The sequence below is a fragment of the Phalacrocorax aristotelis genome, chromosome 8 (genome assembly GCF_949628215.1).
Source record: "Phalacrocorax aristotelis chromosome 8, bGulAri2.1, whole genome shotgun sequence".
Classification (NCBI taxonomy): Eukaryota; Metazoa; Chordata; class Aves; order Suliformes; family Phalacrocoracidae; genus Phalacrocorax; species Phalacrocorax aristotelis.
The window spans coordinates 41231314-41253075 of record NC_134283.1 but is presented as its reverse complement, the minus strand read 5'-3'; the positions used below and the strand labels follow the sequence as shown (position 1 = coordinate 41253075).

At 37.8% G+C, this 21762-nt stretch overlaps 1 protein-coding gene across 7 annotated transcripts in view; it reads right to left on the bottom strand.

Annotated features, from left to right (window-relative positions):
- FAM13B (family with sequence similarity 13 member B) overlaps window positions 1-21762 on the bottom strand; it is a 52204-nt gene that overhangs the window by 6091 nt on the left and 24351 nt on the right. For 3 of the 7 annotated variants that reach the window (XM_075102847.1, XM_075102849.1, XM_075102848.1), the window contains exons 8-20: window positions 18525-18566; window positions 17360-17515; window positions 14582-14717; window positions 14321-14344; window positions 10670-10737; window positions 9840-9894; window positions 9290-9437; window positions 5359-5569; window positions 3467-3596; window positions 2904-2985; window positions 2398-2627; window positions 1977-2060; window positions 695-790 (exon numbers count right to left, since the gene is read on the bottom strand). In XM_075102847.1, the coding sequence (XP_074958948.1) occupies window positions 695-790; window positions 1977-2060; window positions 2398-2627; window positions 2904-2985; window positions 3467-3596; window positions 5359-5569; window positions 9290-9437; window positions 9840-9894; window positions 10670-10737; window positions 14321-14344; window positions 14582-14717; window positions 17360-17515; window positions 18525-18566 (1462 nt within the window). Of the gene's footprint in view, window positions 1-694; window positions 791-1976; window positions 2061-2397; window positions 2628-2903; window positions 2986-3466; window positions 3597-5358; window positions 5570-6647; window positions 6714-9289; window positions 9438-9839; window positions 9895-10669; window positions 10738-14320; window positions 14345-14581; window positions 14718-17359; window positions 17516-18524; window positions 18567-21762 lie in introns of all 7 variants that reach the window. The other 4 variants (XM_075102845.1, XM_075102846.1, XM_075102850.1 and 1 more) reach the window with 3 other exon arrangements.

Here is a 21762-nt window from a genome sequence, read left to right as displayed (position 1 = left end):
AGGTTTTGCCTACAGCTCGTGAAGAACACACACAGCCAGCTGGTTGTCATTCCGCTACTGTTTTACAGGTACTATAAACAAGGTTACATCGGTCTCCTTGCACAGTATGAAAACTTTTCTTCCTCATCTCTTACAAGACCAGAGAGAGGAAAGAAAAGAATAGAAAGGACTGCAAGTTAGAAGGAAATGAAGCGAAAATATGATGAAAAAGCGCAGATGTTGTACAGATGCTGCAGACATCGATAACATATCTCACACTGGGGAAGCACGAAGGAATGAAATGATTCTCATGGGCATCCTATCACTCATGCCTCTGGTGACAGTAACCGGCAGCACAGAAGAGAGGCTTCCCTGCAACTGGTGTTACTATTCTTGGGAGGACTAAAAGTACAATATGTACTGTGGATCCATACCTAGCACAGTGACTTGGGAACATTTCAGCCACAGCAAGTTAGGACCGCATATTTACTTCCATTGGGAACCACTTACTTCCTAAGAGCCATCAAGGTCACAGACAACTTTGAACTGCTCTGCTCTCAGCAGTAAATCAAATGCCTCAAGTACAATGACAACATCATCATCTATCTTCCACAGGAAAGATTTATTTTATGGAACAGTTTTACTAGCTCTTCTCAAGGCAGCCTAGCAGTTCAAACGTGGAAAAAAGAACAGAAACAGCATTTGTTTTACTCACAAGAATAGGAGTAATGCTTGCTCTAGTTAACATTTGTTTTACAAGTCTGTATCTGTCATAAAGTGGCTTCACAATATGTCTTTCTTCTCTAGTAACCTAAAGGCAGAGAAACCACAGAATTAATTATACCAGTCACTCAGTAATATAAAAGCAAACACAAAGCGGTATGCTTCTCATGCCAGGCCACGTACATTCCAATTAGGAACATAAAACTAGTTTAAACTGTGTGTATGAAATGGCGTTTACGCAAGTAAAAGGGAATAAGTGGGTGCTTTTCCTCCTCTCTTTTCTCACCTTAATTCCCTATACTTTTCAGGAAGAAGTTTTTAAGACTTCCTAGAAGTTTGGGGAGCTTCAGTAGAAGTAAAGACCCATGGAAAAGAGAAAAAAAGGGACCGAGAAGTGGGGGAGAAGATTTTGTGCTTTGCAGTGATGATGATTCTACAGAAATGACGGGGGGGTAAAGAAAAAGATGAAACTGTAGAGACATTTTATCTGATATCTGACTTACTCTCAACTCTTGGCCTCTGTGTGTTCTTAAAATAACAAATCTTAAAGACTATCTCGAACACTTACTGGCATTTTCTCCCTAAGAGGATCATAGAACCAGTGTCAGTATCTCCAAGACCATTATTCTTCCTTGGCTTTTAGACTGAAAGGCTTGTCAGATTTATACAGCAGCGCTGATTATAAAGCTAGTGTGCCAAGTCCAGAAGGCGACAGAACAGTAACGGGAAAGATATTGTGAGTGGACTAGTGATGCTGATCACTGTCCGAGATAAAAATCCAGAACTTTAGGCACTAATTGCTAGTCACTTAACCTAACTTCCATATTCCCAATTATTTAAGGTACATGCCAGATTTTGGGAAAAAAAAAAGAAAGAAAAAAAAGGAAAAAAGTGTCTTTTCATTTCTGTTTTTGTGAAATCCAGAATAACATTTCAGGCATTTTCCCATGAAATTCAATAGCGTCATTTATTTTTTTAAGATTTCTCATTGCTTCACAGACATATAAAGCACCAAATGTCGCCAATCACTGCAAACTCCAATAACCTCCTGACCTGTGGAAAATGGGCCTATTGATAAATAACTGTTTTTAGAAGTCAATGTAATAACTTCCCCTGATACCAACATGGAAACCAACAGATAACTTTGTGTTTTGGAGAAGGAAAAAGCCACCAACCCCACACACCAGCATTAAATGCTGGTATTATTACTGCATGAGAGTTACTGTTGTCTGCGCAAACATTAACATAGTTTGAGGAAGTAAACCAAGTATTACCGGTCGTCCATGTTGACTTTCATAATACAGGAGGCTTTTCTGGAGAGATGTCTTCTCTTCTACCAAATGGTCTTTCGTCATTTTCTGTCAAAAGAATAATTCACATCTAATCAAACACAAGTCCCTTTAACAGTCTTCCTACATTATCAGCTACACAGGTGCCTTAGACATCCCACCTTCATCCATTTAAAGCTGTCCCCTATTGTCAGCACGTACTTTTAAATATTGTAGTAAGAGTGAGCAAGGGAAACATGGTTCATCTTGATCATTTCCCCATAGAGTCTGAAACGTGGGGGCTTTGTAAAGGGCTGCTAGTCATAGGCATAATTTTGTTGATAAAGTGATATCTGAAGTGCCTGACAGTGCTCTACTTGCCTCTGTTATTCTCTTAGAAACAGCCTATCCATAACCTTAAGCTTACTTTTATATCTTCTGGCAAACATCTCTCAACTCGTTTTTCCTTTAATCTTTTCAAAATTATTTCAAGTGTAGCTTCCTTGGTCGGCTTCTTCTCTTTCTGCACAACCCGCATCTCATCTCCATTTTCTTCATCCTCTTGGTCAAGAGAGGAACCAAAGCTTTTTGGAAGAGTGTTACTTCGTGGACGTGTTTGAGGGATAAATTCTCCATCTGAGCTCCTCTGCTTTGCATCTGGAATGAGAAAAAATGCTCAGTCCAAGGATTTAAAAGAAGTCACTTCTCAGTTCAACTACAAATAAAAGAGCATAACAGTTTGTAAGGGCAAAGTTTCTCTTCTAATGAACGGCAAACAAAGCCACAAGAAGAATTTGATTTTGATTTTTGAGTAGTTCAGAATCTAGAAGTGAAACATTTTTACTGCCCTGTGGAATTTTACTGGATGACTCAGCCATTTTAGTCAAGTAGATAATTTGTGTTTGTAGAAAACCAGACTGTAGCACCCCTTACCTTTTATTTGCTTTCTCAATTTGGTAAGTTCAGTCATCCATTTTAAAACTTTTGGATTGGCTGCAATATCACTATAGGAGGGCTGAAAAGTAATACAAAGAAGATTATTAAAACACACACACTAAAGTCTTGTTAATAAATATTTCTTTCAAGATTTGGTAGTATTTATGACAAATGTGGCAAATGTGACTCGTAACACAGATGCCACCCTTAGTACCAGATCAGATCTCAGTGCCAATGTAACAGACAACACTTGTGAAAATACACCGGAAGCAAGACATCAGAAGTTGAACCAGAGTGGTAAGATGCTTCTGTCCCTCCACGCATCTCATACCCCCTCAGTCTCACTGCATAGATGTCACTGTCTGCCCTTTGGGCTTGGGCGTTACGGCCCGTTTCCTCGTACTGCTGTTTGTTGTTCAGCTCACTTTTGCAGACAGCAGCGTATAACAAAGTTACTCTCATTTGTGAGGCCACAGTTATTCAGTGACGAACCTACAAGAAGTACCTTAGCTCTACCATGCAGTCATTTGTCCTGAGTAAAAGCATAAGTGGTAACTTACCTTACTGTTTTTCTCTTTTTCAAATTGTTCCTCAAATTGCTTGATTTTTTTCTGCAATTTCTTGACAAGCTGATAAGGTGTCTTGTCTTCCCTTTTGTCGTCTTTTGAGCTAAAGGATGCTCTTCGTGTTCTGTATAAAAAACATTTTTAAAATGTCATTTAAATAATTGAACAAGTAACTCGTATATTTGAGTAACAGATTACTAATTTCAGGTTTTTTTCTTCAGTTCATCACCCGCTCTTTTCAGGTTTTCAGTCAGCTATCTACTCGCTGAATCAAAATGCTTTGACCTGCTGCCTTCAAAATGTGATTTTTTTTCCCCTAATTTCAGTAAAACCCCTAACAGGAAAACAGCATTTGAAATTCAAGCGTAATAAACTAATGTAATGTTAATTACATTGTTATTAAAAGAGTTCAGATCTTTCTGGTGGCTAGGCTACTAGATACTCAGTACTTCTTAAAATTGGTCACAGAATAAAGCCTAGACTAGGAGCTACCACTGAGAAATCCTTACTGATTAGACAGCTCCGCTTAACTGTCTTAGGCAAGCTATCGGATACTTAGCTAAAAATCATCTACATACCATCTAATCTGTTGTCCTTAATATATTTCTAGAATATGTGATTCTGGTTTTGAATCATCTGTTGCACTTGTTCAGCTCCTTGGCATTTGCTGCTTGTAAAAGCCTTTTTATTTCAAGACTGACCATGAGAATTTTCTAGTACGCTTATTACACAAGGTGCCTGAAAGATCCCTCAACACAGCTAGTGACATCTACATAGTTCGAGATATTAGAAATACTAACCTAATAATCTACTAGTGTAGATCCTTATTAGTTTCAGAATGAGGAGAACAGCTACTACAATCAGCACTTTTCTGCAGGTCAGTCTTCTGCATCATTTTAACAGTACTTGTCAACTATCTTTTGCATCAATGAATCTATGTCAGACAGAGAATTGGAGGTTTTAAACTTGGTCTTTCCTGTTCGAGATTTTCTCATTTTTATGAGATTATTTCTTCCCTAACAAGCATGGATATTCTTCTTAAATTCCCTTTCATAGTAACAGTAGTAGACAGTACGGGCCACGGGTTATTTACAGTGTTGGAGGGTCACACTCCCCAGCGTCTCACAAAACTTGCAGCTTGTTTAGTTGCACAACTAGAACAACAGAATCTAGAACTCTGCTTTCATACACTGGGTTAAATGGGCTCAATCCTCTAAATCTGCACAAGACCTGCATTAAGAACCCTACCTCTTCACTGTACTACTATCCCACGCCTCTCCCTCTATCAGCTGACACTTTCCTACAGCCCTTCTGAAAGAAAGCTTTCCACAGCCCAAACGGAGAATCTGCTCAGACCATTGCTGCACACTTCAGTTGCACACTCCCAGCTCTCTTTACTGGGAGTGGATAAAATGCTACGCAAAACAAATCCAAAATTATGCAACATGAAAATAGATAGCCATTCTACTGAAAAGAAGAAAAAATATTTCATAAAATCATAAACCAGCGGGAGTAAAGGCTGGTAAACAAAGGACATAAATGCTATCTTCAGCCTAGGAAGTGCCATTAGTGCATGTTGTCAGAAGCCCTGACCAAACGCCAGAGAAATCTGTGCAAGCTTGCTCTATTTTTATATTCTTTCCCTCAGCATTGCCAGTGGCCAATTTGAGAGACAAAATACCATCCCAGATGAACCTCTGGTCTGACTCACTATGGCAGTTCCTGGGCAGGCAGAACAGCCAAATGGCCTTATAATGCTACATTTGACCTTGGTCTTCAATTAATTCATCTCATGAAAACCCATGAGCTTCTTAAACAGCTCTATTTTCATCCTGGCAGTGACATCTCCTGTCCCAACACCCAACAAATTGCATTAAAATACATACCTAACAAAAGAAAGTGCTTTGGATGAAGAATCTAACGTTTCTGGATCATGTAAAAAACGTTGACTTTGCCCAAAATCCAAACTACGATGTGACAATATTGGATGACAGTCTTCTTCCAACGGATGATTAGTCATCCTTCCAGCCTGCGGGGAAAGCTGAGCTTCTCCAGATTCACTGTCCTCCTGCCAAGATTTGAAAGCAGGAAACGGATCTAGAAGATAAAAAAGGGACACAAAAATGGTACTTTTCTGTTAACAGAATTATAAACAAGAGTCAAAAGGAAACAAAAATGCGTACCCAATGCTTAGTCTTGTATGCTATAAAGGATGTGGTGTCACACACAAAGTGAAAAAAAAATTTAAATACATCAGAAAGCTACAAATTCTGTATTATAACAATTGAAAGAAAAAGGTACTGAAATGAAGTATGCACACTAGGATCCCTTTTTCAAAGTGTATCTTGGGAGTATGCACTTCCAAACAGTTCAACAGTGTAAGAGAGCCTTATTTACGTATCAGAAATCCGAAGTTAGAGAATATCTTTGTTGTCCATTGCAATACTTTGCCATGAAAATTAATTTTCATACCTTATGCATGTACTTTGAAAGATTGTCCTCTTGGTTTTGAAGAAGGTAAGCCTGACAATACCTCTTTAGGTACAATACCCATTTGCTTAAGTCTTTTTCAAGGAGTGTTGTTGGGTTTAAGTTTAAATTCATCCTGACACCACTGAGAAAAAGAGATTTCTTAATTTGTGGAAGGTGATTTCTTTTAGGCAGGGGATTCCAAAACAATCAAGTTTTTTTAATCCCTATAAACAGTCAGTTGCTAACATACCTTATGATTCTCAGATATGGTTTTCTTGCTGTCTAACAAAAAGCTGACATGGCCTTCCAAGCACTTCAATTTAAAATCCCACCCCCCTCTTCCTTTCAGAGATGCCTATATTTTCCAGTTCAAATCAGAAATTTGAAAACTGGGTTCAAAGTGTGCAGAACAACAATAAAATCCACAAAGTAATCTTTAAAAAAAATAACCCTTGTACCTGCTTTCCATTGTACATTTACTAAGTATTATTGGGGTTTTTCATTTTGTTTTTAAGCTATAATCTTGCCTGTTTACACAGTACAAGATACAAGAAGGGGACCTTTTAGAAAAAAGTAAACAAAAAAAAAAATTGCAGATCAGAACATTCCCAAGATTAAGGGACAGCAGGTGAAGGGTTAGTTAGAAAGCAAACCATAAACTATCAAAAGGCAGATAACTGAACGTATGGCGAACCATACTTACCCTCCCCTTCTCTCTGCAGATGCATTGTTTTGAAATCAATGAGGGGAAAAGTGATAGGGCATGGCGCTAATAAAATGAAAAAGAATGGCAAAAATACTAAAGTGAACACACAGCACAGTCAGAACAAACTATACATAACATGTAAAGCAGGAAGATACAGTACCAGGGAAAAACACCCCATCTTTTGGGCCAGGCCCTGAGCACTCTCAGCTTCCAGGCAATTTCAATGGCAGGTAAGGATGCTCAGTCCTCAGCGAATTTGAACTTTTTACTGAAAAGGTTTACAAAGAACTGACACAGGAATAGTAAAGACTTAATTGTAGTTTAATAAGAGTCTCATGCATCCTCACATTAACAAAAGGCAAGTTGTAAGTATGTTTTTGCTCGCAGCTTTTAAATAGAGATGGTGGCGATTTCCAAAAAGCAGGACAAATGCAGAAAACACACTCAGAAATAGAGATTAACTGATGTGCATTTTTGCCTTAAGCCAGCAAAACATTTGACATTCATTTTCAAGAACTCTTGTTGGCCAGAGGCCTTTGAGTTTCCATCACATAGGCTTTAATAACCCAAATCTTATAACAAGATTTGGACTGGTATAGGTTTCTTAACAAAGCCAATCTGCTTCAGTGGGATTCCACAAGGACTTGCAGTGCCTTGGAAGGCTGAGGTCCTAATAACCATTCTAAACAGGACTGAAGAATATCCAAAGTTTAAACACTTTGCAATGAACTAACACCTCTTGCAAAATATCATTATTTTACTACCAAGAAGCTTATAATATAAATTGACATACAGATATGCTTTCTTTTCAACGTAAGGGTCATAAAGCTATTTGGGCAAGTAAAACCAAAACAACTTTTATGAGCAGATTTAAGGAAATAATGAAAATGGAAGCCACAAACCTTCTGAGAATATGTATTAAATCAGATTAACACAAATAGAAGATACAAGACATAATGTGCAACTAAGCAATTAATGTAAATAAAACACAGAACATAAGCAGGATTTTTTTTTAATCTTTAGACAGAATTATTAACTTGGGCAACAAGAATGAAAACTGGACTCAGTGTCTTCGGATGCCTGCAGATCAACGTCTGTATGACATTACGTACTCTAAATGTACAGTCTGCTAGGGCTCAGGAAGGCCAACCAGCAAATATTTTACAAACCGAAGCCAGCTAATCACAAGTTGCAAACCTCATCATTTGTAAAAGGGTTAAAGGGGAAGTATGGATTCATGCAGGCACTTAGTTTGGAAAACAGTCAACACTGGTGACAAATTTGCAATAAGTTATCACCATTTGAGCTTCAGGACAAAGCTTTATGTGCTGACATGCTACAGCTATATGCTGCACTGTTAAACTACATACATCCCCAGTATACTTCACTAACTCTAGTATTTATAACACAGTGACCAGAAGTTAAGTGCCATCGTTCTTTGTTACCAGAGCCTTACTATCATTTGACCGTCACACTTACAGGCATCCCAAAGAATAGCTGTGACTGGAACAGCCTGTTGGAAGTTAAAACCTTGTCCCTGCGTAGTAAATCTGTACTGTATCTACCACGTTGTATTTGCAAGTTTTTAAAATTGGAAACAAGTGTACTGTTGGTGGCAATTCACAGTGTTTTAGCAAACTATGTCACTTGCAATTTTTAAGGTGTGATGATTCAGAATAACACCACTAGGCAGAGGAAACAGGATATAAGGAACACATAAAAAGATAAGTCCTTTGAAAAGAAGATATTGACAAGAGTGTTTTGCTCTGTTTACAAAGGGGTTATGTTTTTATACAGGTAGAACACCAGTCTAAACAGTTATTACCAGACTTTTAAGCAAAGTTCAGTAAAGTCACAAGCTTAGGGGCTTGCTAAACCTGGAAGGCCATGAAGAATAAGGTCACAAACATAAGGAATCCTGTCTGAGAAAAGACTATATTTCAAACATTTTGCTTTCTCTAAAATCCAAACAACGGAGGGAGAAGGGGCACAGAACTAATATCCATCTGCAACTTTAACTTGTATTTGAAAATTTAGAGCTGTTTTAAGTTGTGAATGACATGGAAACCAACACCTGATGTTTAAAATAAAACAATCGACAGATTTTTCAGAATAAACAAAATATAAATTGCTGTGTTTAGTACTTTAGTGATTTTAAGTCAAATTCAGCTAGTATTATAACTTCAGTAGCTTATATTAAAAAAAACACCACAACAGAAAAAACCAACCCACACAAGACACAGCGTGAATATTAACTGAATGACTGTAGGATTTGGATGAGAGGCTCAGGGTCCTGGGAAGCATACATAGTCTTCAAACAAAAAAGAAATAAAATAAGCAAAAACAAAGACCCCCACCAAACCTCTAGTGTGAAACTTGGGCTTTTTTACTTTCTTTACTTGCTGCTTTGACTATTTTTTTCTTTACAGGTTTTTTGAGGTCCTTAATTAAATTGGAGATAGCCTGAAACAAGATAGGACCTATGTTATGACTTGGTCAATCTTACCATGTGTATAGGAACATACTATCCCAATTGAACTAAAGGAAAAAAGCATAAGTCATCTGCTGCTTCTACTTTTTCAAATGTTTTATTTATCATTACTAGCTAACTATATTGTGAGCCGAAGGGTTAAAATTACCTTCCCATTTGTCACCATCAGATACATTCTTCAGATCTAGACGTGGTACTTGGACACCCAGAGCTTCCTCAGAAACATTAACGCTGCCATTCCCTGACACCTCTGAATCAGTATTTGCATTAAGATCACAAGTCTTGCTACTTGAATCCTGTATTTAAAGAACATACAGAACAATTTCATTAATATTTAGCAACTCGAAATCGGGTTACCTGATCAGTGCCAGTTCCAGCACTTCTGGAAATTTTCTAGGGAAAAAGGTATTCTTCTTTCCTAACTCAAGGGATTATAAACAAGCTCCCCCCACCAACAGTAGTCAATTATTTACATTACAGGATGTTCCTTACACGAGATGCATAAGTATAAGCTTGCTCTGCTGCCAAAAGTTTCTGTGAAGCAAGATGATATCTCTAACAGACGTTCTGCAAACCTTGCAGCAGGCCAACCAATATAAGATATTAAAAGCTAAATTTATTGTTTTTCTTCATATCTGTATTTCATGTAAGTTTATAAGATGCTGTGTATCGGTATATAAATGAAATCATAATCTTACCAGAAACATCTCTGAAGATATTCTATCATTGCCAACAAGCAATATACTATTTTGCCTAAAAAGAAGACACAGACCTCATTATCATTTTAAATACAAGTTCTTAACGGACAATAAATACTATACATCCCCTTTACTTTGTATTCTTACACACCCTAGTCCAATTTTAACAGATACGCAATATATTTCCTTAAAGCGATAATTAATTCTGGGAAGCAAAAGTTACACTGCTTCCCCCCCACTTTTGTTCTTCACATCTTCTGGATGTGAATGGATTTTGGAGGGAATTTCAAGCTGAAGCATGTAAACAACTGGACTTGAACCAAGCTGGAAATAAAAACAGCTCTGACCTTTATTCTCAAACTGGGACTAAGTATTTTAAAACTCAATTCAACTCAAACTGAAATGTCAATCAGTGCTGAACTCAAACTGCACAGGGACTTAAAAGTTTTCTGGCTAGTCATTATTACCAGCATTAATTCTTCAATCATTAAGAGCAATAAAATGTTCTTTTCTTTAAAATATTTTGGCACTTTTTCCTCTATTTCTCTTGCCCAGAACATAGAGTTGTTCATAAAAAAAAAATTATATATATCACATAGGCTTGTATTTATTTTCTCATTAAGCACATCAAGTTCCATGCCTTTTATATCATCACCATAAAAAGGTAACTCCATCTTACCCTCTCTGTCTTCACATGTGGCAAGTTAAACATTCAGTTTCACCTCCCTTATGCTACACTGTGTTGTCACAGATCACCAGTTTGGTACACTTACTTTTCAAAACTGAAGTTACACATTCTGCCATGTAAGTGACAGAAGAAAAATACATACCTTTCACTATAATTTTCTTCATCAACATCTGCATCTTTATCACCTGGTTTCAGTAATACGTCTGCAGTCTGTTGGCAAAGAGTATGTTTAGGAAGATTTGGGAATGGCATTCTCAGCTGAAAACAGTTCTAATTATCACTGGCCACAAAACACCGTCAAGAACTAAATGTACATATTTTTGTGGGGGGGTGGAAATGCTACTTTTTACCTATGCAATATTTTTACATCTAAAGTAAGGCCAATAACCAGGTGTTTTAATCACTAGAAGACAGACAGTGACTTGTCATCTTCAGACAAACCTTTTTTATTATTTCTTTTAAATATTAACACCACCAGTTCTACTGCAAATTGTCAGTCATAGCATGAAGTTTGGGGTGACTAAATCATGGCAGTAAGTATATCCTAGCCTCAAAAATAACTGAGTTGGATGTAGACTTGTGCTCAGCATATATGAAATGAAACAAGTCTGACAGACTTTCTAAAAGGAGCTACTAATCCCTGTTACTAAATAAAGCAGCAACAGAACTGGAAGGGGATGGAGAAATGCTGGCATTTCTATGACACCATCTCACAAAACAAGTTCTTCAGATTAATACATGTCACTATTTTGTTCACTAGAAGTTGGCGCAGGAAGACTGACTACTTCAAGCATCTACACCAAAGCCTCTTTCTGGGAGGGAGAAAGAATCTACACTTGATCTCTTCAAAAGGCATTTTATTTGGGGGAATATAAGGAAATTTAAATATAAAATATGTCATTAAGAAAAAACACAGATTACATCTGGTTTCAGACTTCAAGAAGTTCTCACAAATGATCTTTAAAATGTCTGAATATGAAGTTACCCAGAGAGTTCAAATATACATAACAGATGCTAGTTTTACACTGCTGACAGTAATATTCGCCCTCAGCAGATAAAACTCCATTTTTCTGTTTATGTTATTTCTGTCCTCAAGTCAAATCCCAATTCAGCGAAACAATTTTTTAATTACAGTGCATTTGTCATACTCCAGCAGATAATTTCCACCCTGGAGATGAGCTGTGCAAGTCTGGCATAGTCACACTTATTGTAGTTGTGGAAACAGCTGCTTCAGTTTCCATTTCAGACCCAAAGGAGAGCTCACGTGCCCATCTTTCCTTTCCTACAACCCTGCATGCGCCTCTCAAACTCCTTTCATATAGGAGAATCAGTATGCTTCCCTTTCACATCAGCCCAAAAGATACAACTCTCCAGTAACATTTGAAGTGGTGTATTAACAAGAACGTAGAAACTAACATTGAAGAAACAAAACTGCATCCCAGAATGCCACCCTACCACTGACAGCAATGGACTGAAACTTAGCAAAAAGCAAGAGAGGCCAAGAATGACATCAGGTATGACAACAAAAGCACATCGCTACATGACCACACACTCCCAAGCATCATGTTCCTGTTTAAATTCTCAGTGTGGTAACGTCCTTGGAACTCCAAAGTGCACATACGCCATAAGAAGTCAAATTCACATTTTTCAGCGGTTCTTTGAAAACACTGAAACTGCACAAAATGCACTGAAGAGACACCAATTTGCAGCTTTTGTTTCTCCATCTACATTTGTATTTTCTGAGTTTCCATTTCTAAAGCTCAGCATATACTTTTAACTAGGAAGTCAGGAGGAAGTAAAGTGTTAGGTAATATGAGAAACTCGCTTTCTATTGCTTTTGAAGGCTTTCATTATCAAGAGACTGAAAACCTAAAACAATTCTACAAATACAAGACTACTTACAATAGTCAGAAAAAGACTTATGGCAGAAATATGGAACTCTACCCTGTACTTTCAACCCAGTTCTTGCAAACATAGTACTCCGCTGAACTGGATAAAATAGCATCTAATTGCAAAACCATGTTTTGCGCATTTTCTGCTATTGGATAAAAATCTAACAATTGTTTTATAACAAGATTTGGCACTAATGCATCGGGAAAGAACCTGGACAATCAATGCATTCTGTGAAATTTTGATTTACAGAATGGGATTCCAAACCTCTATGCGAGCTTAGTGGGAACAACTGAAAAATTTGGCTTGTTAGGTGATTCCAAAGAGTCATTTGGGATCCATGAAAGCAAACAGAAGGCTAGGAGAAGAATACATTACAACCGTGAAAAATGCTATGGCAACATTTTGTTTTAATAAGAACAGAGATTCCAGACAAGACTCACAGTTTCACTATGCTAAGGCATCCATTTCTATCTTTTCAAGTTCACAGACCCATTAAATGCTTCTAGTTAATTTAAGTCTACTAACAACAGGTTTGCTTATTTAGTTATCTTTCAGGAAACCCTCAGAAAGATTTATGGACTCACAGGCAAGAAGCTAAAAACCACTGCAGAAAGTTCTCTACACATGTATAGCAGATCTCTCTACCCACAGAATCCATCATTTAGATTTATGACAACACAAGTTTTACCAAATAAATAACAAACTATAGATTTGAGTTTTTCATTAGAAGTGCTTATTTAACAGCTGCCTGTGCACCATTTCATACAAAGTGGTAGAAACTGTATTCTCTTGCCTATTACTGTTACAGTTGATTTCATTTTTGTCAGCACATATTTTACAGCATTGCTTGATCACATAAAGATACCCGGGATGAGAGACTGTTGCCTGCTCACTAATAAAAAATGCTGGTACAGTTCAGGCCATCATTACAAATCCAGGCCATACATACTACAAGCCTTCCCGTTTGATTGTATGTGAAGATCTAATAATTTGCAGCTCAAAGCAAAGCTGAGGGATGTTTGTTGTATAAGGCAAACAATTATTTCAGCCTTTACAGTTGCTACAATACCGTGCTTCCTTCAAACTGTACACCATACTTGCTTCTTTCAGTGAGATGAAGCTGTTCAATCCAAGCACAATATACAAAAGCAAACCAAAATTATACCTATTACACCTGATTATCCTGTGGTTTGTTGTTTATGTTTTCAGTTGCTTTTTGAACTTTAACAGCAACTTAAAGTATCATTAACATTGTTATTTTCTGAGCAAAACAGTTTTAAAAAATACAACTAAATATTATTTTTACAAGCATGTTAGCGTCATCTCCTAATACGTGCTCATGCAGCGCTCTAGACACATTTTTCTGCTTTGGAATACAAATAGGCAATCCTAATACTTTTCAAGATGACAATATTAAGTGTTGAACCTCCTCAGGAGGTCACAAGTCTAATTTTCTTTCATTTTTCTTTTGCTGAACACCTCAAGCGTAAGAATTCTAAGTGAACACACCAGTACAGAGGGACACGAGCTATCAGCACAGCAGAAGTCAAATATCTAAGCAAAAAGGTCCAAGTAGAAGTAACAGAACGTCTTTCAAGTAGAAAGGAGATGAAGATGTGTTGAAAAGAATGGGACATCTATGTCGAACACAGAAGAAACTTGAAACAGTGAAAAAGGCTGTAATAGCTAATCAGAAAACCACACCTTCCTAGCACAAGCAGAGTCAAGAGGCTGCAGAGTCTCAAGGTGACTGCTACTTCTACCCTTCCTTGATACAGTAAAAGGTGTGACTAACTGCAGGCTCTGCTACAATCGCAGCTCTACATCTGCTCCTCAGGAAGCATTTACTAATGCAGATGCTATTCTAACCAGTGCTATGCTTGCTGATACACTGACTTACCTGAGCAGAAGGAAGGGCTGGTACCTGTGAAATACCAATAGGAAAACATTAGTCAGGGTCCAAACAAGTTGCACCAAAGTACACAAAACTTCTCTGTGCATGTCTACAAAATGTGCACAGCAGGGAAGGCAATTAATTGCACAGAGCATCAGCACTGTGTAAGGCTACATCAGAGCTATTAGGAAAACCTGGATCTCTAAAGCACTTTGCTGAAGTCACGGCAATTTATGATTTCCATATACAGGAGGCTCTGGGTCTCACCTGAACGCTTTCTTCTTCCTCAGTTACAGTATCATGTTTCATAGCTTCACTGTCTAAATCAGTGCAAACCAATACTTCAGAGCAGTCTCCTGTGTTCTCACTGCTACCAGTGTCATTATCTTCAATAACATCATTCCTAAAGGTAAGAGCAGAAAGACTTTAGCAACCTGTTGTTCCACCTTTAAAAGGAAAAAAAAACACCACGCTTTTTTTCCTTTTTCTTAAATGGCATCAAACATCAGGTTTAGTTTGGTTTTTTCCCCAAAATTATTCTGACCAAAGATACTGGCAATATCTACAATTTCAATCACCTGTGGGGAAATTTAATTATTTATGTAGTTTATATATGCTTCTGAGGTCTTCTACAACAGTACGTGATAGACATGTTAAAATGTTTTTATTTGATCCTTGTACTAAGGGTTAGGCATACATCCCCCACTTACTATGCTGACCTAAGGAATAAAAGTACCAGCAGACAGAAGCAATGATATATTGAAACTACTGCAGGTCGATGAAGCTGCTGTGGCTACCCTCCTCTCAACACTGAGGCCAACTAGCATCACTATGTTCCCCTCCAGTGAGAAATCCCATTATTTCTAACATTTAACGTTCCTATCGTTCACCTTAAGGCTTGTAATAGTACAACCAGATTAAAACTAACTTATACCATATTTATGTCTGTGTATTCTTTACATGCCACCATCCCTGTTACCACATGATTCTGCAATTCATCAGAAGCCTTTGACTTTGTCTTCCTTCTCCTTGCTTACAAAGAATTCCAAACTACTTTTAAAAATGCTCCTCCTCTATCAGATATATAGATACTCAACAGGATGGTTCAGAAATTAACACGAACTCTTTTTTCTTAATTTCGGCAATTATTTTTAGTTCTAAGAAATTTGGAGTGGATCACTGCATTTTTTAGTTATTCATCTAACTGTGTATTTGCCTTGTACATAGTCTCCTGGCAGCACTGCTTTAAAGGACCCAGATGACCTCTTTCAAGAATGCTATCATGTGTCCTCTATTACGGTCAATCCACAGTGGAACGATGATCAGAAACATTTTAAATAGTCACTGTGCCAGAAAAGTATATTGGTTTCAAACCTGCAGTGATGGTACTTTTAGTCTCCGCTTCTGTGAAGTCAGCCAGCCTTTAAAGCCTTTATGCTGTAACTGAAGGAATCCAGCTACAACAGGTCTTTCAGGTGATTACCCACTTATAAATTACTTCAAAAACATTAAATTCTAACAATAAAACTCAGTTTTAACTGATCATTACCAGCAATGATTATTACTTTTATGAACAACCACCAATTTTAGTTTGACCTCTTGTCACAGGTAAGCCTTCTAAAAGCCGTCAAGATTGAACAATTTAGAGAACAGCATTCGAGTCTCTGAATACTTCACATATTTCAGACTCTGAGCCACAAAGGAATTTAGGTATTGAAGTCTTACTTAACTATACATTTTTGGAGTTTGGGTTTTAATTATGACCATTTATTTTTAAAAAAGCCTCAGAACGTACCAACTTCTCCATGCTGCTATAGCAATCAGCACACCTATAACCTCGCATGATTTATAACAAAAATAAAAGCTGATCAAATGTGCAAATAAACGTCACAGTGTTCATTCTATGCATTTTTAGCTGTTTTGTTGACACTGACAGCAAGAGCAGTAAAATAGCTATAGTGACGTGGAAAGATATGGTAAAGAAACAAACAGCACCTACAATAGCGATCACAGAATCACAGAACGGCAGGGGTTGGAAGGGCCCTCTGGAGATTATCCCGTCCCACCCCCTGCGTGAGCAGGCACACCCAGAGCAGGGGGCACAGGACCGCGTCCAGGCGGGGGGTGAATGTCTCCAGGGAAGGGACCCCACAGCCTCTCTGGGCAGCCTGTGCCCCTGCTCTGGCACCCGCACAGGGAAAGGGTTTGTCCTCATATTCATGTGGAACTTCCCATGTTCCAACTCGTGCCCAGTGCCCCTTGGCCTGGCATTGGGCACCACTGAAAAGAGTCTGTCCCATCCTCTTGACATCCACACTTTAGGTATTTACACGCATTGATAAGATCCCCCCGTCAGTCTTCCCTTCTCCAGGCTGAACAAACCCAAACCCAGGTGTCTCAGCCTCTCCTCATAAGAGAGATGCTCCCGTCCCCTGATCATCTTCGTAGCTCTCCACTGGACTTTCTCCAGTAGTTCCCTGTCTTTCTTGAACTGGGGAGCCCAGAACTGGATGCAGTGCTCCAGATGTGGTCTCACTAGGGCAGAGCAGAGGGGGAAGATAAACCCCCTCGCCCTGCTGGCCACACTCCTTTTAATGCATCCCAGGACACCGTTGGCCTTCTTGCCCCCAAGGGCCCAGTGCTGGCTCAGGGTCACCTCGCTGCCCCCCAGCACTGCCAGGCCCTTCTCATCAGAGCATGTTATGGTATGGTACACTTGTGTCATAAGTAGCACCAGTGAACCAGGAATGAAAGAACAGGGGTAGATTTAAGTCCTTGTTCTACTTGCACAGAATTCAGCAGTAAAGCAGTTATACTTCACAACATTTTTAGCTATAAGATCAACTGTAAATATTTGCTTCAAGGGCTGTTGATTACTGGCAAGTGATGGAAGCTGATTTGGCCTAACACATTAGATAAACTGAAGTTAATAGCAAGTCATAACTTTTGTTTTGGGTTGAGGTGGGGGACTGCAGTAGTTTGTTTTGGAAGAGTTAAGATACACAATCCTATGGAATCATTACAGATATTAAAAAAAAATCTTACTGGTTGTTAGATCCTTCCTCATCCCCGCTAGGATTTTTTGCTTCATCGTTACAGCCCAGTCTGTGTTGCTGTATATGTTTAAGGTCGTTATCTAAGCTGCTCTGCAGGTCAAAAAGGTGCTGTTCCACAGCTGCTCTAATTGTTCTTTCTAAAATACTAAAAAGAAAAAAAAGACAGAAAATTTGTATTAAGAACTCTCCTTTTGCATTGATCAACTATGCAGAAAGGCAGACGTAAACTTTACATACGACAAGAATCTTTGATGACAAGTACTTCAAGGCAAAAAAGACTAACTTTTCCAAAAAGGTAGTGGAAATTACTGCACCTGCTGTCTTTTATTTCATAAAGTTACATAAAGTATTATGAAGTTTATTAAGAGTATTTTAAGAGTAACCAACACATTACAATGACTTTGTTCTTAATAACTATACACAAAAACTTACAAAAGCCTAATATCTTAACATGACAGTAAAATCCTCTGTCTGTAACAGATCAGAGTCAATCTGGAGCAGGTACCACTCCAGCACAGCTGGCTGTAACCCCTCCTGAATGGGACTGTAATCTTAAAAGGCAAGAGCCAACAAACAGCAGAGACAATGAGCAAGTACCAGATGAAGGACACAGGATATACCTAAAGATACATCAAGAAAAAAAACATCATTCTTTAAAAACAGACTACTCTGTTGAGTGCTTCTTAGCCAGCTCATCCAAAAGACAGTTAGGCCTATAAAAAAATCCTCCCATAAGAATCTTAAACTATTTTACCCCATTTTTAAGTCTGGAATTGTGTATTTATTTTTTCCTCCACGCTTGTACACACAATTCCACTGAATTGTGCTCAATATTAACAACTAGAAGTGGTGCTAAAAATACAGTGTGAATGCTATCATAATCTTAAGTCAAACACCTATGATGTATCTAAGTATAAAACCAAAGTGGTCTGGAATCTAGATTCTACCTTGCTGACTGCAGAAGCATGAGAGCACAACAACACTGAACACACATTAGGTTATTCCTGCCACAAGTGAAATACTTCTCACTAGAATATCTTCAATCATAACTGTAATCATCAAACCTACTGCATTTCTTTTTCTTGAAAGATGACATCTCCTCTTATGCATGTTCTAGTGACAGCACAATTCAAACATATTTTCATTATACTTACTCTGCAGAGGCTGGCAAGATACTTATGGGAGAGATATGAGCACTGCAATAAAGAATAAATAAGTTAATGCAATACAAAAACTTACCACGCTAAATAAAAATCTTGAAGTTAACAGAAAGCAACTTAGAAAATAAAGACTGCATGTAATGTGGCTAATAAAAGTAGCATAAACATGTAAAGAAAACACTGATATGCAGCCCCTTTATTGTTTAGACAAAGAAATGTTAAAGAATGCCATCATGAGACAGGAAGTTGTAGAAGCAGCAATGCAGATTTCTGTCTGTCAGGAGCCAATACCCAGTATATTATGCATCTACAAGCTCTCAGATGAACAGTCTTCCCATGGGAAATACTAAACATTTTGTCTCCAAGGATTTCCTAACACCTTGCTTAAGAATGCATATTTTAACCTTGCTGCCTAAAGCAAATTCCAAATTACTCTGCTTTCCTCCACAGTTGCAATTCACAGATATTCTTCCTCGCTTGTCAGACTATTGCATAATTTTATTCTGCAACGTTCAACAGATCTGCAGCGCTCTCCAAGGACAGCTACATTTCAAGCGCAAGGCAGGTACCTTCCGGAGGTTTTGAGACACAAGCTAGCCATTTGTAAAACATTTGGAGATCTCCTAGCACAAGCCACTTCAGCCTAGGACATTAAACTCCCAGCATGGGTGGAAGGGTGGAAATCAGTGTAACTAACACAAGTAAGTTCAAGTAAGTTAACTCATGTGTATGTGGTCCCTCTACTACTTCCCTTTAATATGATCAAAATTCTCTCATTCTGAACAGAATACTTGAAATTTAAACAAAGTGGCGGTAAATATGCTAAGAATGAAATAGAAGAAAACTCTACTGTGAACAGGCAACTTACATATCTTAGAGGAAAAAAAAAATACTAACTTTATTTCAGCTAGAAGGTGGGGAAGGAGGTAGCCAAATGCTTTTTCTTCCTGTTATCTATAGCTAAGCTCAAGAAGCTGAAAAGCAAAATTTTAGTCTCTCTACCATGCAACAACACTGTTAGCAGCCAAAGTTGATTTTAAATATTGTTTTCATGAATGCACAAAGTAAATTCTGAAATATGAGGGAGCTTGCCACTCCGCTGGAGAACTGAACAGGTACTACCCCTGCAAGATAGTTTTGACTGACATTATCCTTGCTTACACAAAAAACCCTACCAACCAAACTGTAAACAGTCTCTCTGCTTACCCAAGGACAGTTTTAACACAGCAAGGAATATCTTGGTTAGACCTTATCAAGTTTATTAAGTAGTTCCACCAACACAGAGGTAAGATAATTAGACCACCTCGAGCAGACTTCCTATCTTTTCCTTCCTCTAAGTAGATGAAACACAAGCAATAAAGGACTTTCAATTAAACACTAGCCGATAAGGAACATGTTTTAAGTATTTATTTTAAAATAATTATGCCCTTTTGCCTTAGACAAGTTGTACTGGGCCATTATCAGAGTGCACTGTATTTAAACACCACCATTTAACAACTGAACAAGCAGGTGCTCACAGAAGTTTGAGGTTTGGGGTTTTTAGTTTTGTTTGTTTGTTTGCTTTAATTGGAAACTTGATTTTGAATCAAGCTCATTTTATGATTTGTGTGTTTGTTTGCCTAGGTGAAAAACCAGAGCAGATCTATTCCAAATGCTTTGACAGAAGCAACAGCTCTGAACTACTATTTCAAAATAGACATTGCCACATAGCTTTGGAAAATTAAAACACCTGATGTAGAAGCTAGATCTTGTAGCCACTAATTTCAAAGCTGCTGGATCAAACAACTGAAGGTGAACACACTGACATTTCGGGTTTTTCTTTCAAACAAAAGGGTAAGAAAAAGTTTACAGTTTAAGATATTTACATTTCATTGATATTTCTGTGCACAGAAGTTTAGCATAGCCCTATGACTTGTACTTAGGTTTCTGAAAAACAGGTCATGTTTTGATAATATTTGAAATAAAAAAACGAAGATGTGAAGCTGTGAATAAGTTCAGCTTCACAAACAAGACGAGAGAAGCATAAGCAAAAATCTCAGCAAAACAAAGAGTTCAAAACACAAAAAATGTAGTTTTAAGTATCTGATCTCAGTATTTTCAGTAAGTTCTACAAAAGTTGCATTAGAAAAGGTATGCTTACATCCTAAAGGCACTAATACATAATTGTGTACATTGAAATCAATTTACTATTAAAACAGTCACTCCTAGGACAAATTGGAGGCAAAAAAAGTCAATCGGAACACAGAACACTGCAACACTAGGTGTAAAAGAGAAAAAAATTCAGTCAAGGGCACAAGTACAAATACTATTTATAGGAAACTGTTGGCCTGGAATCCTTTTATTCTACCACTTGAGACAATGAGGAACTGTGTCAAGAGTGAGAAGAATCGAACTCAACTCCAAAGAATCCAAAAGATTTCAGACATGGTTCACAACAAAATTTTCCATCTTATTGCATAACCTTCAGCCCCCAGCGTAGGATCGTTCACCAGCGCTTTTATTAAACACCTTTAGGGGCATTAGAGGTACTCAGCAAAAGATGTGCATAAATCAGCAGTATTACAAAGCCTGAACAATCCTCTTACTATGTAAAGAATATCTGACATCTTCAACTAATCACTTCAGCAATTAAGCACTTCTTGAAAGAAATGTGTCAATCGCTCCTAGCTGAATATACAACTTCCAAACCAAAGTACCACAGTTCAAGGATACTTTTTAAAAGCTGTAATTTATGCTGCTACACAGAGCCTTAATGCAGCATGACACAGCAAGATACAGAAAGGTAAACATCTTTGTTTCATAATGCTAACCCACTCCCGAGGATCCCCTTTGCACTGTTTCCCTGTCCATAAAAAGTCCCGGTAAAAACATACCTTGAGATAGAAAAATACAATAACTAGAGACAAAACATTTCAAAGTTTTCTTCGGTAATTTATGACTGTACAGAGTCTTATTTCTTGTTAAAAAACCCACAGTTGTAACATTATTTCATTTCACAATATCTCCAAAATACATTTAATCTCACATAAGTTAAGTCTTATTTGCAATCATATCAAAGCAACATTTTCCTTTCATATATTTACCTGTGCAGCAGAACCTTACAGGCCATTCTGATTATTTTTGCTATCCCAAATGAGCACTTCATATAAAAATGCTTCATTTGAAAAAGAGCAAAGCGTGATGTTGGCTGCTGGTTATGCATACTGCTTGCTGGGATTCAATGGCTGCTTGT